Below are 19,070 nucleotides of genomic sequence, written 5' to 3' on the forward strand. Positions count from 1 at the left end.
GATAGCAGGAGCCCAGAAGATGAACCTTTTACAGGCTGCCTGTCTCCATTAGAGACAAAGATGCCAAACCAGAGTTGAACTTCCTGTTCCCCATTCAATTTCCCAAGTTACACTTGAATTAGTTTAAGAAGAATGTCTGCTTCACATGGTTGGGGAACTTGTTCCAGAGAAGGTGCAGTCTCTGGGATACATACCTGTCTCTCCAGCAGGTCCTATTTATATCACAGGTAAGGTTTAAATCTTTAGAATGGGCAATTCTAAGAGACAGTGCTTAACAAGATGAGCTAAGAGACAGCCCATGTAATATGAATTCTTTATCTCCAGTGTGTTTTCCACACAATAAACTAAGATATGCCTGTTTCTCTATGTGCATGGATGATTGCCCAATACATGCTGCTACTTCTGAGCTAAGGACAAGTACTTCTCATTATAAAGTTCATTTTGTCATCAAATGGTGTCTTAATCAGTCGATAGCCACACTGGCAAGCTGTATAACAAGGTTGTCAGGAGGATTATTTTAACTGTACAACATTTTCCTGACCACCCCCAAAGTGTAACCACTAATGTTAGAAAGTGCAGGTTAAAGAAATAAAATTGCCAACTAGGCATACTGAAACAGAAAAAGAGCCATTTAGCATCCTACATGACAAAAATAATGGTAAATATGCCAATTAAGAAATAGTAAATAGAAAAAGTGATATGTGCACATCATGGTGTAGACAGTGAATCCCGAACAACACCCATGCAACTGCTAAAATAAACACAATAAAGAGTATGATTTGATGAATCATGTCATATTTAATTATGTTAACCACATCTGAAAACAACCTCAATAAACAGACATGAGTCTTGACTATTTTTCCATGTAGTAAGGCAGTGGTTGTTCAGCATTCTGAGGGTCCCAGGAGGAAGTCATCTTTTTCTTTTATTTTCTTACCATTTTTTAGGTTTACATTTGTGTACTTATCTCAGGCAGTATAATACACATTCCATTATTTTGATGCTGTTGCAGCTAATGCTGTGAACTCTACATAATATAGACACTAACAGAAAAAACAATCAGTTCATATAAATTATTGATGCAGCCATTCATGACAAACTATAAATCATAGTAAGATGTTACTTACGTTTTGTTCCTTTAGTAATAACAGAACTGTTGCGAGTCCATCTTGTCAGATTATGCTCATAGCACAAACAGCTGAAGCTACTCCCAGCAGGCAGGTCAGTGATATTAAAGGAAGCATGGTCAACATCTTTTACAATGGTATCCTGTATTTGCTGTCCATCTTGGTACAGAACACACATTCGGTAATTATAGCTGCTGTTTTTGCTGGCACATACAATCTCAGTCTCGTTTTCATTCATTCGTATTTCCGGTTCTTCTACCTGTTCTGTATAGAGAGAGAAAAGGAAAGTTAGTTAACTTAAGAGCTGTTGAAAACATAATCAGTTAATCAGTACATTACAGGATTAGTAAAAAAACACAGAAACATACCATTGAGATTTTACTTATTTTCTGTTTCTTGTGAAAATTAAGAAAACATATCAAAAGATACTGGATTGTATATATTCAGAAAATGGACTAACTGATCTGACAAAACTGATCAAGCCATATAAGGAGTTCTTTCACTGACCTTAAAATATGGAAATTCAGGTAGCGTTGTCTCCTCACAGTAAGACGTTGTCCTGTTCGATTCTCAGCTAGAGCGTCTTCTGTGTGGAGACATGCATGAATGGGCGTACCTTCGTTGAAGGTTGTGCATCTGGACTGGCAACTCAGCACGTAAAAATCTACTGCCAATCATTAGTGGACCGGAGTTCCGCTGTGGCGACCCATAACCGGGAACAAGCCGAAAGACACAACAAGTTGTTTCTAAAGAATTTTGGTCACGCATTTAAAAGGTGAGCAGCATCTCATGATAAAACATATATTTCTTTTACCAGCTACAGCAGTTCTGTAATTCCAGTCATGTTATAGTTCTACTTACTTGGGAAAACACCAAATATCAAACATCCTTGAATTGTAAGAGTGCTGAAAAGGTATAGGTTTTCAATGGCAGTACTTTAGCTGCACTGAATAAACTGAAAAAAGGCATCCCTCTCAGCTGTCCCTGGTTTTGCTTCATATGTTTGCCCTGTTCTGCATAAGATTTTTCATTATCCTGAACTTTTCTGAGGATTATAGTCACCTCAGTAAAGGCATATGGTGGAGTTTTAAGGTTTCTAATCTTCAGATGTATGTTTATGTTAAATCTGTTACTCTAGTCATGTAAATTAGACAAATATTTAAACAGTGCACCTGAGTTTGGGCCTTTGATTCCCCAACACTATATTATTTTCTGATTTTTTCCAGAATTCTGGAGCAAAGAGGTTGAGAGGTTTGGTGGAAGATGTTTTAGATCCTTTAATGTACTCATTCAGTCATTACACCACCTACCTGATTATTACCAAAGAAATAGATCCCAGCTTCAGATCATAGAACCAGAGCAAGTATCAGTAATTCATTGCTGGGTCTGGATGTTTATTCACACTGAGATTTACAAATCGGGGAGCAGAAATAAGAAAGATGTGCTTTATACAATACTATGTTTATCACTTGACAGATGTGAACATCATTGCATCATCCAAAAAAAATTGTGTCTAAAGGGCAGATACCTGGCCCAGGTGGCTTCCAAATTATATTAGTCATAAACACAGATATTAAAATAGTAGCTAAAATAATAAAGAGATTAGATATGGTGTTACCAGAGATAATTTGTTTGGGTCAGAGTGGTCTTGTGGTAAGCAGGTCTCAGACAATTAAATGCTAAAAGGAGTAACTCATGAGCAGGTTGCAGTTCTAAAAGGAGAGCGAACCTTAGCTTCTATCTGGAAGTTCTAAAGATTTCATATTACTTCCCTTCATATCTCTGAAATAAGTTATCTAGAACCAGTATTCATTTAAAGAAGCTTTATCTGTATTAGCATTTTCATCTTATAGACTGTCATATCAGGAAAAGCTTAAAGTAACACTGTCTAAGGCATTGTTCTTTTATCCTAATTTCAGTAAAGGAGTGTGGGAGGAGCAGTTGATATGACTGGTTTTCATATAAACCTTTTAATTTGATGTAACTGAAGCTTCCCAAGTGGCTGGGTTTCCTTATTACTAATTTGCATATGGATTTCAGAATTAGCCTTTTAATTGGCTGTAACCGGAGCTCTCAAATTGCCTGTCTCTCCTTATTACTGATGCGCAGAAGATTTTCAGAATTCTTCCAATTTTGTGGATGTTTCCTCATCACAACTGTGTTTTAAGCTCTTATGCTTTACAATTGTTTATATCTAACTTTGTACTTAGTTTTCAACTGAACATGCCAGAATCCAACATATCACCAATGCACTCAAGTCTCTCAACAGGTGCTGTTATGACTCTACAGCCCATTTTGGAGCGAATGACTTGGGATGTACCTCCCTGGACTATATGAAGAGAGACATAATCTAGCTCGCTGAGTATGTGTCCCAGGCAGGTATGTCCCTAGCTTTAAGCAGCATTCATCACCCAGAATGATGCCTCAATACAAACAGAAAAATGATTGACTTCAACAACTGGCTTAGTTTCTGGTGTCATTCAAACAGGGATTCATTACCTGTCAGTCTGGGATGACAAGCTTGACAAGGCATGGTGCTTTGCCAGAGATGGCCTGCACCTGTCTCCCTTGGGTTTCAGGCTCTTGGCAAAGGCTCTTGCATCCTCCATATTGCCTTTTTAGGCAATGCCATGTGGTCAAAACTACCAACATGAAAATTTCATCAAAACGTAAATTAAAGGTTATGCTGCTAAATGTTAGGAGTTTAACTTGAAACTGCACTCATTACAAGCATTCTTAACCCTGGAAAAAGCTGACATTTGTGCAGTCACAGAAACTTGGTTCAACACTAAGGAGAGCAGCCCAGCCATACCAGGTTACTCATCCTATCATTCATTCAGACCTCATGCCGTGGGCAGCAAAACAAAAGGAGGTGGAATTGCAATATATATAAAAACATGAAAGTTCTCGTGAGGGTGATTGATAAACGGATATGCAGAGTAGTAGAATGTAAGATGGGAGATGAGCAGTTTGGATTCAGATCAGGATGCAGCACAGTTGACCCAATGTTTGCACTGAGACAGATACTTGAGAATAAGCTAGAGATGAGGATAGAGTCCAACTGGGCATTCCTAGACAAGGAGAAAGCATATGACAAGGTCCCAAGAAAGCTGATATGGGCAGTACTGTGGTAGTTTGAAGTCTCAGAAACATTGGTAGAATTAGTGCAGGCTATGTACAAGGACCCAATGAATCAAGTATGAACAGTGTTCAGCCTCACAGAGGGGTTCCCATTGGGTGTGGGTATACATCAGGGTTCAGCTCTGAGCCCACTGCTGTTGAGGCTGGTGATGGACTACATTAGCAAACAGGTTGGAGGGGACGGATCAACAAAGCTGCTGTATGCAGACGATGTGGCAGTGCAGGCAGACTCTGAGCTAGAACTTCAGCAAAGGATAGGAGAATGGAATGCAAATCTGAAGGCACATGGGGTGGAACTAAGCACAGATGAGACAGTGGTAATGGCAGCAAATTGGGGAAATCAGAAGAAGCTGAGAATAGAAATAGAAGAGAAGATATTGGAATAGATAAACAGCTTCAAGTATCTGGGAGGGGTAGTTGAGGAGAAGGGTGTTCTGAATGAATAGGTCAAAGCTAGAATCAGAGGGGCAGCAGCCAACTGGCATAGAGTATCAGGTGTACTCTATGACAGAAGAATGTCAAAGAAGCTGAAAAGTAAGGTGTACAAGATAGTAGTGTGACCAGTACTATTGTATGGTAAAGAAACATGGGCAGTAAAGGCAGAACAATTGAAGAAGCTATAGGTGATGGAAATGAAGTGCCTGAGAAAAGTGGTAGGATGCACACTGTGGGACAGATGAAGAAATGAGGACATAAGAGCAGAAGCCAAAGTAGCTCCAATTGCAGGAAAGGTCAAAGAGAACAGATTACAGTTGTTTGGGCACATGTGCAGAAAAGCAAAAGACAATCTGGTGAGGAAGATTTGGGACAGACAGGAAGAAGGTAAGAGGAAGCGAGAACATCCAGCAAAGTGGTGGATGGATTGTGTGAAAGAAGATCTGTGACCATCAGGCATGAGTGCTGAAGAAGGCAGGAGTGTGGCACTGAATCAAGAGAGTTGGCGACAGTTAACATGATACTCCAACCCCATGTAAAACAATGGGAAAAGGGGGCTGATAATGATGATGATGATGAAGATAAAAGACATACACACCTCTAGGCTGGTCAAGCAGTATGAGGCACAGGAAATACTCCAGGTGCAGTTAACAATTGACAAGACCCTTATTCAAATCATAGCTAGCTACAGGCCTATAACTCTGACTCAAGATGCCAACTCCACCTATCTGGACCTCTTCGAATCTATCAAGATTCAACTCTTTACCCCGATCCTGGCAACATTAACTATCCAACCATAGATTGGAAGAAATACTCATTCCAAAACACAAATGTCAAGAGATTCTTTGATCTTGTCAATGCAAATGCCTTGGACCAGTTGGTTGACACCCCCACAAGAGGTGAAAATATCTTGGACATGGTATTAACCAACATGAGTAATCACTGCAACATCCCTACAGTGTCATCATCCCTGGTAAGATCCGACCACAAAGCAGTCACTTTCAAAGTCACCATCACCCCCCCCCCCCCAGCTAGGGTCAAACAAAAAAACTTCTCCAATGCTGATTACAACCTCCTGAGGGAAGGTATAAACAGCTTCACAGCCCCCTCCCTAGAAACTGGCACATATGTCCAAACTTACACCAAAGTACTATATGAGCATTTATATAGCTGCATGGAATCAGGAATACCAGACAGGATGAAATCCTCCTCCTCAAGGAAGAGCAAACCTGTCTGGTGGACATTTACAATAAATAAACTCTGTAATAAAAGGAAAAATTTGCTGTCCAGGACCAAGAAGGAGCAGGTGTCTAATTGGATGCAATCTCTCCTTAGCCTGAACAAGCAAATAAGAGCATTAGTGAAATCCTCTAAAGCAAACTTAGAGTCCAAACTGGCCACATCTACTAAAGACAGTCTTAAGGTTTTCTGCACATATGTCCGCAATCTCAAGGGAAGCACCCAGATCTGCTCAGAACTGGTGGTCAAGGACACCACATACACAAACCCTGTAGATACAGCCAACCTGCTGGCAGACAGTTTCTGTGAAAACTTCACTGCTCTGTACTCCCCATTAGTAAAACAGGACATTCCCAGTACCTGCCCCCCTCTCCTTATCTCTAGGGCGCAAGTCATCACTGCCCTCTCAAAGGCAAAATATACACCCTTCATGGGACCCGATAACATCCCAGGCTGCCTTCTACATTAACTCAGGCAGTAGCTTGCAGCACCATTGCACACCTTATTTAACCAAAGCCTGAGTACCAGCTTTGTCCCAGCCAAGTGGAGGACAGCTACTGTCATCCCTTTGCACAAAGGTGGAGTGTCCACCGATCTAGGAAATTATAGACCCTTCAGCCTACCTAGCCTGATCTGCAAGGCCATGGAGCAGATTATCATGGAACTCATTAACAAGAACATTGAAAACCTCCAGACACTTGATCCCACACAGTTTGGTCTTGTCAAAGGGAGGTCAGGCCTGTTAAATCTGGTCAACTTCTTTGAGACAGTCACCAAGGCCATAGACGAGGGGATGATGGTGCACACCACCTACTTTGACCTGGCCAAGGCCTTCGATAATATTTCCCAGTCAGGTATAATAAACTCTCTCAACTAGGCATCAATTAATATGTTACCAGATGGGTAGCAAACTGGCTCACTGATAGAACTCACCTAATCAAAATAGGGGTAGCCACCTCAAGTCGTAGACCTGTAACAAGTGGTGTACCCCAGGGATTTGTATTGGGGCCACTGCTGTTTGGGATATACTTCTCAGAGGTGCAGGACAAATCTAGTGGGCTATAGCTGACCAAGTTTGAAGATGACTGCAAGCTGGGTGATGTCATCAATTCCCCTAGTGATGTGGACATCCTCCAAGAGAGCCTTACACAAACAAATGACTAGTGCCAGAAACATGGCCTCAAACTGAATGCCAAAAAAATGCATCATCATCCCTTTTGGGGAGAATGACATCCTCACAAATTATCACATTGATAGTAAGGCATTAAGCTCGCAATCAGTTGTGAGGGACTTGGGAACCCAAGTTGATAGCAAACTGACCTTTGACCACCATATTGCCTCCGTTGTATGGAAAGCTTTCTACATGGCTTATCTCATTATTAAGGGTATCTCATTCAGGGACAAGGTGGTCACAACATCCCTGTATTCTTCCCTTATAAGACCGATTATTGAATACAATGCCTCTTTCAGCATGCACCTCAAAAAGCACATACAGCATCTGGATAGACCACAGAGATTCCTCACCCGGAGAATCCAGGGCCTCAAACATCTACCCTACACAGATAGGCTAAAAGCCCTGTCTCTCTACTCAGTCTCTTACAGACGCCTAAGAGGTGACCTCTGTCTGGCATACAAAGCAATCTCAGACCCCACCCTGATGGGACTGCTGCATATCTGCAAGTCAATCTCCACTCGAGTAATCCACATGCGAGACCTCAACCTGGTCTGTAACATCAATAGGACTTGTTGGTGGGACAGATTTGTATCCCAGAGACCCCCCCCCCTTTTGTAGAATAATCTCCCTCTCCACATAATGCAGAGTACTTCATTAAATGTTTTTAAGTGCAGCCTGTATAACTGGATGGGGAACAGAAAATACACCCCCTGGGATTCCACCTATGTCCTTGCTGGACAGTGGCATAGGGAGCTGCCTTGTTGGAACATGGGCTAAATTCTTGGCTAGGCTTGTAAGGGCCTTAGGGCCAATAGCCTAGTAACTTCCAATGTTCCTATGATCTTATAAACAAATAATAGCCCTGTTTTTCCTATCTTAATCCACAAGCAATAGCAGTTTTAGTGTGTGTACCATTCCATTGCTAAATTGGATTACATTTTAAGAATTTTTGTATATTCAAGATTTTTTTTCATTACAGAAACTGTTGTACATATATGGGTCAAGTGGGTGGATTCAGATAATTTTTGTGCCACCTTGTTTGCATTTGTGTCTGTTTTATTGTCATTAGAGCATACTCTTTCAGGTTAATAGAATTACTAAATATATTACAATCTTCCAACAAATGTTAGACAGAGCTTTTATTGGGCTTCCTCTGATAAAACACAAAAAGTAACAAAATTGAAAACATTGGCTGATTAGTATCATGACAATAGCAGGGCTTACTTCTATTTTGTTTTATTTTTTTTTCTTTGCATCTCTCAGACATTTCTTAGCAAAGTAGTAGTGGTTAATTAGCCATAAATGTTGAAGCATACCCTCTCAACTGTACATATTTTTGTAGATTGTATAGATTTATGCCTCATATTTTTGATATATTTGTCATAAAATTGTGGTTTTCTGACAAATCATTGAGGGTTGAAATCAGAAAATAAAGAAAGACATTTTAAGTTTCAAACTTCTTACCCTTCAGAAAATCCACGCTTATTCTATCAACTTTCTAAGTTTGTAAGAGCAATATTTAAAAGTGTCCCCATTTTTTACTTCTGTTCCCCCCATTATAGCTTTTCCAGATTTCCTGCTCTAAGATGTTGAGAGGTATGAGCGGAAGTGCTTTCATTCACCTGCTAAGTGAGCTTCATCAGATCTTTTTTTTTGTAGATAAATAGTCCAAATATCATGACAATCAAATTATATCGAGGAAGCATATGATAGTGGTGTTCAGCATGACTTAGGCAATGATAATTAAGATCATAATGAGGTATTGGTTTTATACACTGGTACTATTTCTTAATGAGGTATTGGTTTTATACACTGGTACTATTTCTTAATGAGGTATTGGTTTTGTATATTGGTACTATTTCTTAATGAGGTATTGGTTTTATACACTGGTACTATTTCTTAATGAGGTATTGGTTTTATACACTGGTACTATTTCTTAATGAGGTATTGGTTTTGTATATTGGTACTATTTCTTAATGAGGTATTGGTTTTGTATATTGGTACTATTTCTTAATGAGGTATTGGTTTTGTATATTGGTACTATTTCTTAATGAGGTATTGGTTTTATACACTGGTACTATTTCTTAATGAGATATTGGTTTTGTATATTGGTACTATTTCTTAATGAGGTATTGGTTTTGTATATTGGTACTATTTCTTAATGAGGTATTGGTTTTATACACTTGTACTATTTCTTAATGAGGTATTGGTTTTATACACTGGTACTATTTCTTAATGAGGTATTGGTTTTGTATATTGGTACTATTTCTTAATGAGGTATTGGTTTTGTATATTGGTACTATTTCTTAATGAGGTATTGGTTTTGTATATTGGTACTATTTCTTAATGAGGTATTGGTTTTATACACTGGTACTATTTCTTAATGAGGTATTGGTTTTGTATATTGGTACTATTTGTTAATGAGGTATTGGTTTTGTACACTGGTACTATTTCTTAATGAGGTATTGGTTTTATACACTGGTACTATTTCTTAATGAGGTATTGGTTTTGTACACTGGTACTATTTCTTAATGAGGTATTGGTTTTGTATATTGGTACTATTTCTTAATGAGGTATTGGTTTTGTATATTGGTACTATTTCTTAATGAGGTATTGGTTTTGTATATTGGTACTATTTCTTAATGAGGTATTGGTTTTATACACTGGTACTATTTCTTAATAAGGTATTGGTTTTGTATATTGGTACTATTTGTTAATGAGGTATTGGTTTTGTACACTGGTACTATTTCTTAATGAGGTATTGGTTTTATACACTGGTACTATTTCTTAATGAGGTATTGGTTTTATACACTGGTACTATTTCTTAATGGGGTATTGGTTTTGTAAATTGGTACTATTTGTTAATGAGGTATTGGTTTTGTACACTGGTACTATTTCTTAATGAGGTATTGGTTTTATACACTGGTACTATTTCTTAATGAGGTATTGGTTTTGGATATTGGTACTATTTCTTAATGAGGTATTGGTTTTATACACTGGTACTATTTCTTAATGAGGTATTGGTTTTGTATATTGGTACTATTTCTTAATGAGGTATTGGTTATGTATATTGGTACTATTTCTTAATGAGGTATTGGTTTTATACACTGGTACTATTTCTTAATGAGGTATTGGTTTTGTATATTGGTACTATTTCTTAATGAGGTACTGGTTTTGTACACTGGTACAATTTCTTAATGAGGTATTGGTTTTATACACTGGTACTATTTCTTAATGAGGTATTGGTTTTATACACTGGTACTATTTCTTAATGAGGTATTGGTTTTGTATATTGGTACTATTTCTTAATGAGGTATTGGTTTTATACACTGGTACTATTTCTTAATGAGGTATTGGTTTTGTATATTGGTACTATTTCTTAATGAGGTATTGGTTTTATACACTGGTACTATTTCTTAATGAGGTATTGGTTTTGTATATTGGTACTATTTGTTAATGAGGTATTGGTTTTGTACACTGGTACTATTTCTTAATGAGGTATTGGTTTTATACACTGGTACTATTTCTTAATGAGGTATTGGTTTTGTATATTGGTACTATTTCTTAATGAGGTATTGGTTTTATACACTGGTACTATTTCTTAATGAGGTATTGGTTTTGTATATTGGTACTATTTCTTAATGAGGTATTGGTTTTATACACTGGTACTATTTCTTAATGAGGTATTGGTTTTATACACTGGTACTATTTCTTAATGAGGTATTGGTTTTGTATATTGGTACTATTTCTTAATGAGGTATTGGTTTTATACAATGGTACTATTTCTTAATGAGGTATTGGTTTTGTATATTGGTACTATTTCTTAATGAGGTATTGGTTTTATACAATGGTACTATTTCTTAATGAGGTATTGGTTTTGTATATTGGTAGTATTTCTTAATGAGGTATTGGTTTTATACACTGGTACTATTTCTTAATGAGGTATTGGTTTTGTATATTGGTACTATTTCTTAATGAGGTATTGGTTTTATACACTGGTACTATTTCTTAATGAGGTATTGGTTTGTATATTGGTACTATTTCTTAATGAGGTATTGGTTTTATACACTGGTACTATTTCTTAATGAGGTATTGGTTTTGTATATTGGTACTATTTCTTAATGAGGTATTGGTTTTATACACTGGTACTATTTCTTAATGAGGTATTGGTTTTGTATATTGGTACTATTTCTTAATGAGGTATTGGTTTTACACACTGGTACTATTTCTTAATGAGGTATTGGTTTTGTATATTGGTACTATTTCTTAATGAGGTATTGGTTTTATACACAGGTACTATTTCTTAATGAGGTATTGGTTTTGTATATTGGTACTATTTCTTAATGAGGTATTGGTTTTATACACTGGTACTATTTCTTAATGAGGTATTGGTTTTGTATATTGGTACTATTTCTTAATGAGGTATTGGTTTTATACACTGGTACTATTTCTTAATCAGGTATTGGTTTTATACACTGGTACTATTTCTTAATGAGGTATTGGTTTTGTATATTGGTACTATTTCTTAATCAGGTTATGGTTTTATTCACTGGTACTATTTCTTAATGAGGTATTGGTACTATTTCTTAATGAGGTATTGGTTTTATACACTGGTACTATTTCTTAATGAGGTATTGGTTTTGTATATTGGTACTATTTCTTAATGAGGTATTGGTTTTATACACTGGTACTATTTCTTAATGAGGTATTGGTTTTGTATATTGGTACTATTTCTTAATGAGGTATTGGTTTTATACACTGGTACTATTTCTTAATGAGGTATTGGTTTTATACACTGGTACTATTTCTTAATGAGGTATTGGTTTTGTATATTGGTACTATTTGTTAATGAGGTATTGGTTTTGTACACTGGTACTATTTCTTAATGAGGTATTGGTTTTGTATATTGGTACTATTTCTTAATGAGGTATTGGTTTTATACACTGGTACTATTTCTTAATGAGGTATTGGTTTTGTATATTGGTACTATTTCTTAATGAGGTATTGGTTTTATACACTGGTACTATTTCTTAATGAGGTATTGGTTTTGTATATTGGTACTATTTCTTAATGACGTATTGGTTTTATACACTGGTACTATTCTTAATGAGGTATTGGTTTTATACACTGGTACTATTTCTTAATGAGGTATTGGTTTTGTATATTGGTACTATTTCTTAATGAGGTATTGGTTTTATACACTGGTACTATTTCTTAATGAGGTATTGGTTTTGTATATTGGTACTATTTCTTAATGAGGTATTGGTTTTATACACTGGTACTATTTCTTAATGAGGTATTGGTTTTGGATATTGGTACTATTTCTTAATGAGGTATTGGTTTTATACACTGGTACTATTTCTTAATGAGGTATTGGTTTTATACAGTGGTACTATTTCTTAATGAGGTATTGGTTTTATACACTGGTACTATTTCTTAATGAGGTATTGGTTTTATACACTGGTACTATTTCTTAATGAGGTATTGGTTTTATACACTGGTACTATTTCTTAATGAGGTATTGGTTTTGTACAGTGGTACTATTTCTTATTGAGGTATTGGTTTTGTATATTGGTACTATTTCTTAATGAGGTATTGGTTTTATACACTGGTACTATTTCTTAATGAGGTATTGGTTTTGTATATTGGTACTATTTCTTAATGAGGTATTGGTTTTGTATATTGGTGCTATTTCTTAATGAGGTATTGGTTTTGTATATTGGTACTATTTCTTAATGAGGTATTGGTTTTATACACTGGTACTATTTCTTAATGAGGTATTGGTTTTATACACTGGTACTATTTCTTAATGAGGTATTGGTTTTGTATATTGGTACTATTTCTTAATGAGGTATTGGTTTTATATTGGTACTATTTCTTAATGAGGTATTGGTTTTATACACTGGTACTATTTCTTAATGAGGTATTGGTTTTATACACTGGTACTATTTCTTAATGAGGTATTGGTTTTATACACTGGTACTATTTCTTAATGAGGTATTGGTTTTGTATATTGGTACTATTTCTTAATGAGGTATTGGTTTTATACACTGGTACTATTTCTTAATGAGGTATTGGTTTTATACACTGGTACTATTTCTTAATGAGGTATTGGTTTTGTATATTGGTACTATTTCTTAATGAGGTATTGGTTATGTATATTGGTACTATTTCTTAATGAGGTATTGGTTTTATACACTGGTACTATTTCTTAATGAGGTATTGGTTTTGTATATTGGTACTATTTCTTAATGAGGTATTGGTTTTGTATATTGGTACTATTTCTTAATGAGGTATTGGTTTTGTATATTGGTACTATTTCTTAATGAGGTATTGGTTTTGTATATTGGTACTATTTCTTAATGAGGTATTGGTTTTGTATATTGGTACTATTTCTTAATGAGGTATTGGTTTTATAGACTGGTACTATTTCTTAATGAGGTATTGGTTTTATACACTGGTTCTATTTCTTAATGAGGTATTGGTTTTATACACTGGTTCTATTTCTTAATGAGGTATTGGTTTTGTATATTGGTACTATTTCTTAATGACGTATTGGTTTTATACACTGGTACTATTCTTAATGAGGTATTGGTTTTATACACTGGTACTATTTCTTAATGAGGTATTGGTTTTGTATATTGGTACTATTTCTTAATGAGGTATTGGTTTTATACACTGGTACTATTTCTTAATGAGGTATTGGTTTTGTATATTGGTACTATTTCTTAATGAGGTATTGGTTTTATACACTGGTACTATTTCTTAATGAGGTATTGGTTTTGTATATTGGTACTATTTCTTAATGAGGTATTGGTTTTATACACTGGTACTATTTCTTAATGAGGTATTGGTTTTGGATATTGGTACTATTTCTTAATGAGGTATTGGTTTTATACACTGGTACTATTTCTTAATGAGGTATTGGTTTTATACAGTGGTACTATTTCTTAATGAGGTATTGGTTTTATACACTGGTACTATTTCTTAATGAGGTATTGGTTTTATACACTGGTACTATTTCTTAATGAGGTATTGGTTTTATACACTGGTACTATTTCTTAATGAGGTATTGGTTTTGTACAGTGGTACTATTTCTTATTGAGGTATTGGTTTTGTATATTGGTACTATTTCTTATTGAGGTATTGGTTTTGTATATTGGTACTATTTCTTAATGAGGTATTGGTTTTGTATATTGGTACTATTTCTTAATGGGGTATTGGTTTTATACACTGGTACTATTTCTTAATGAGGTATTGGTTTTGTATATTGGTGCTATTTCTTAATGAGGTATTGGTTTTGTATATTGGTACTATTTCTTAATGAGGTATTGGTTTTGTATATTGGTACTATTTCTTAATGAGGTATTGGTTTTATACACTGGTACTATTTCTTAATGAGGTATTGGTTTTATACACTGGTACTATTTCTTAATGAGGTATTGGTTTTGTATATTGGTACTATTTCTTAATGAGGTATTGGTTTTATACACTGTTACTATTTCTTAATGAGGTATTGGTTTTATACACTGGTACTATTTCTTAATGAGGTATTGGTTTTATACACTGGTACTGTTTCTTAATGAGGTATTGGTTTTATACACTGGCACTATTTCTTAATGAGGTATTGGTTTTATACACTGGTACTATTTCTTAATGAGGTATTGGTTTTGTATATTGGTACTATTTCTTAATGAGGTATTGGTTTTGTATATTGGTACTATTTCTTAATGAGGTATTGGTTTTGTATATTGGTACTATTTCTTAATGAGGTATTGCTTTTTTATATTGGTACTATTTCTTAATGAGGTATTGGTTTTGTATATTGGTACTATTTCTTAATGAGCTATTGGTTTTATACACTGGTACTATTTCTTAATGAGGTATTGGTTTTATACACTGGTACTATTTCTTAATGAGATATTGGTTTTGTATATTGGTACTATTTCTTAATGAGGTGTTGGTTTTATACACTGGTACTATTTTTTAATGAGGTATTGGTTTTATACACTGGTACTATTTCTTAATGAGGTATTGGTTTTGTATATTGGTACTATTTCTTAATGAGGTATTGGTTATGTATATTGGTACTATTTCTTAATGAGGTATTGGTTTTATACACTGGTACTATTTCTTAATGAGGTATTGGTTTTGTATATTGGTACTATTTCTTAATGAGGTATTGGTTTTGTATATTGGTACTATTTCTTAATGAGGTATTGGTTTTGTATATTGGTACTATTTCTTAATGAGGTATTGGTTTTGTATATTGGTACTATTTCTTAATGAGGTATTGGTTTTGTATATTGGTACTATTTCTTAATGAGGTATTGGTTTTATAGACTGGTACTATTTCTTAATGAGGTATTGGTTTTATACACTGGTTCTATTTCTTAATGAGGTATTGGTTTTATACACTGGTTCTATTTCTTAATGAGGTATTGGTTTTGTATATTGGTACTATTTCTTAATGAGGTATTGGTTTTATACAATGGTACTATTTCTTAATGAGGTATTGGTTTTGTGTATTGGTACTATTTCTTAATGAGGTATTGGTTTTATACAATGGTACTATTTCTTAATGAGGTATTGGTTTTGTATATTGGTACTATTTCTTAATGAGGTATTGGTTTTATACACTGGTACTATTTCTTAATGAGGTATTGGTTTTATACACTGGTACTATTTCTTAATGAGGTATTGGTTTTATACACTGGTACTATTTCTTAATGAGGTATTGGTTTTGTATATTGGTACTATTTCTTAATGAGGTATTGGTTTTGTATATTGGTACTATTTCTTAATGAGGTATTGGTTTTATACACTGGTACTATTTCTTAATGAGGTATTGGTTTTATACACTGGTACTATTTCTTAATGAGGTATTGGTTTTGTATATTGGTACTATTTCTTAATGAGGTATTGGTTTTATACACTGGTACTATTTCTTAATGAGGTATTGGTTTTGTATATTGGTACTATTTCTTAATGAGGTATTGGTTTTATACACTGGTACTATTTCTTAATGAGGTATTGGTTTTGTATATTGGTACTATTTCTTAATGAGGTATTGGTTTTATACACTGGTACTATTTCTTAATGAGGTATTGGTTTTATACACTGGTACTATTTCTTAATGAGGTATTGGTTTTGTATATTGGTACTATTTCTTAATGAGGTATTGGTTTTATACACTGGTACTATTTCTTAATGAGGTATTGGTTTTGTATATTGGTACTATTTCTTAATGAGGTATTGGTTTTATACACTGGTACTATTTCTTAATGAGGTATTGGTTTTGTATATTGGTACTATTTCTTAATGAGGTATTGGTTTTATACACTGGTACTATTTCTTAATGAGGTATTGGTTTTGTATATTAGTACTATTTCTTAATGAGGCATTGGTTTTATACACTGGTACTATTTCTTAATGAGGTATTGGTTTTGTATATTGGTACTATTTCTTAATGAGGTATTGGTTTTATACACTGGTACTATTTCTTAATGAGGTATTAGTTTTGTTGATTGGTACTATTTCTTAATGAGGTATTGGTTTTGTATACTGGTACTATTTCTTAATGAGGTATTGGTTTTGTATATTGGTACTATTTCTTAATGAGGTATTGGTTTCGTATATTGGTACTATTTCTTAATGAGGTATTGGTTTTGTATATTGGTACTATTTCTTAATGAGGTATTGGTTTTATACACTGGTACTATTTCTTAATGAGGTATTGGTTTTGTATATTGGTACTATTTCTTAATGAGGTATTGGTTTTATACACTGGTACTATTTTATAATGAGGTATTGGTTTTGTATATTGGTACTATTTCTTAATGAGGAATTGGTTTTATACACTGGTACTATTTCTTAATGAGGTATTGGTTTTATACACTGGTACTATTTCTTAATGAGGTATTGGTTTTTTTATATTGGTACTATTTCTTAATGAGGTATTGGTTTTATACACTGGTACTATTTCTTAATGAGGTATTGGTTTTCTACACTGGTACTATTTCTTAATGATGCATTGGTTTTGCTAACTGGTGCTGCTCCCTTCCTGGGGATAAAGAGAGGTGGTTCTTGTCCCTGGCTGTGATAATGATAGAGTGAGTAGATCTTCTGAGCCAAACATCGACAACTGTTAGAGGGAACCTGCCATGGAAGGTGGGAGCACTTACTTATTACCCGTATCACTGACCATAGGTAATACGCCTGTTAATGTAAATGGGTCAGCAGATAAGTGTCTTGCCCTTGGTATATTAAAACTGTCAGAAAAACAAAATGGTTTGCAGAAACAGGAAATAAAAGTGCAATGATTACAGTGAAATCAGTCTGGAAAAAAGGTCTATATTAGAAGCTCGAATGTTTAGGTGATTGAACACCTAAACATCGACCTTCTAATATCGAAAGCCAAAAACGCCGAATGGCTGACAATGCAGGGAAAGATTTCCTTTGGCCGTTTGCTGGATTTTGCCATTTCCCATACTGTAGAGCGATCTCTGAGTTGATATATTTAGGGGGGTGTGCCCAGTTACTTTAGATGTAAAGTTATGTTTTTTGTTTTGTGGCCAAAGGTCGTGTTTTCTTGGGACGTTCTATGTTCTGGGATTCGATATTAGAAGGTTAATGTTTAGGTGTTTGATCACCTAAACATTCGATCTTTTAATATTGACCCAGAAAAAAACTAAACAGAGAAGCAAAATTGTTGAAAATGGTTGAAAAGAATGAAATATGATTTTTTAGGCAGTGAAAACTATTGAAAAATGTAACACGGGATACAAAGTGAACAAGCAGAGCAAAAGAAAAATCAAACACAAACAAACAATCCACTTGAATTTTGCCACTCCAAACGGTAGAACTAGTTACCTTGTTAGTCCTGTTCACAAATGAGATGTTAAAGTCAGCAGTAGAAATGGAAAAAAAAACACGGCTGTGCTAAAACCGATGTGGGATGAAGGGCTTAGTTCATTCTCTGTCATGCTCTTCAACCTACATGGCTGTCTGTCAGTGAAAAGAGAATGTATCCTTTTAGTGGCCCCAGATACAGCCTCAGCTGGGTGGGGGGTTTAGATGGAAAGGAATAATGGAGCCCTTGTTAATTTAACAGAAAATAGTTGTAGTGGAGACTGGACTTATAACTAGAGGGTGGTGTAATGCTGCTTTCTTGTGATGTTGATTGCAGTGGAAGATCTGGAGTCACAGCCAACAGTACAGGCTGTGGTTAAGCTTTCTCAGTTTCAGTACACTTTTTATGGAACAGCTAATGATGAGTCCAAGTTTATTGCAGGCATTCAGATGAATCTGCCACGTTATCTCTTTTTTCTCTAATAGTGCATTTTTCCCATCTGATGGGGGGGGGGGGGGGGTAGGCCAAACCTTTTCAAGCATATGGAACTTGTAGTAATTGTGTCCTATTTTTTTCTTGCTAGGCTAGTACATTCCTTGTCACCTTCAGTTAGATGAATGAATGGTGCTGGATGTACCTTTCTTGATCTTATTGACTTCACTGCCAATGTAGATGCAATTGTAAAGCATGCAGTCAGCCCTATAGACAATAATTTCACTATTACAGTCACTTTTGTCATTACTGTAGCATTCTTGTCCTATACTAGTGCAAGTGAAGTGGTCCAAATTCCTCATATACCTGCATAATCTGCAGCTGGGAACTTCACATCCATAAGTGCCCTTTGCTACCAGGTTTGTTTTAAGGTCTTTGGATTCCAGAACATCCCTGATACTCCTCCTACTTTCACAAATAAATTGTGAACCTGATTCTAGCAATTTAGCTATTCATTTGTTGCTGTCTGTTATGACCCAATTATCTTTTATAAATTTTAAATCTCTTTCTGGTTGAGCACAAATGTAATAACCATACTTCGCTCTTTTGTCTCTGTTTCTGGGTTGATGCATGAATTTCTGAATGCACTGATCATCCTGCTGAATTGTTC

The 19,070-nt window shown here is 35.2% G+C and overlaps 1 protein-coding gene across 1 annotated transcript in view; it reads right to left on the reverse strand.

The window, feature by feature from the left end:
• The window catches only part of LOC122808799 (deleted in malignant brain tumors 1 protein-like), a 1,006,762-nt gene that overhangs the window by 86,747 nt on the left and 900,945 nt on the right, over window positions 1-19,070 (reverse strand). The window contains exon 9 of the mRNA XM_044079852.1: window positions 1,128-1,391. Coding sequence (XP_043935787.1) covers window positions 1,128-1,391 — 264 coding nt within the window. The remainder of the gene's footprint in view (window positions 1-1,127; window positions 1,392-19,070) is intronic.

This window comes from Protopterus annectens, chromosome 1.part1 (genome assembly GCF_019279795.1).
Source record: "Protopterus annectens isolate FY-2018-M chromosome 1.part1, PAN1.0, whole genome shotgun sequence".
Classification (NCBI taxonomy): Eukaryota; Metazoa; Chordata; order Ceratodontiformes; family Protopteridae; genus Protopterus; species Protopterus annectens.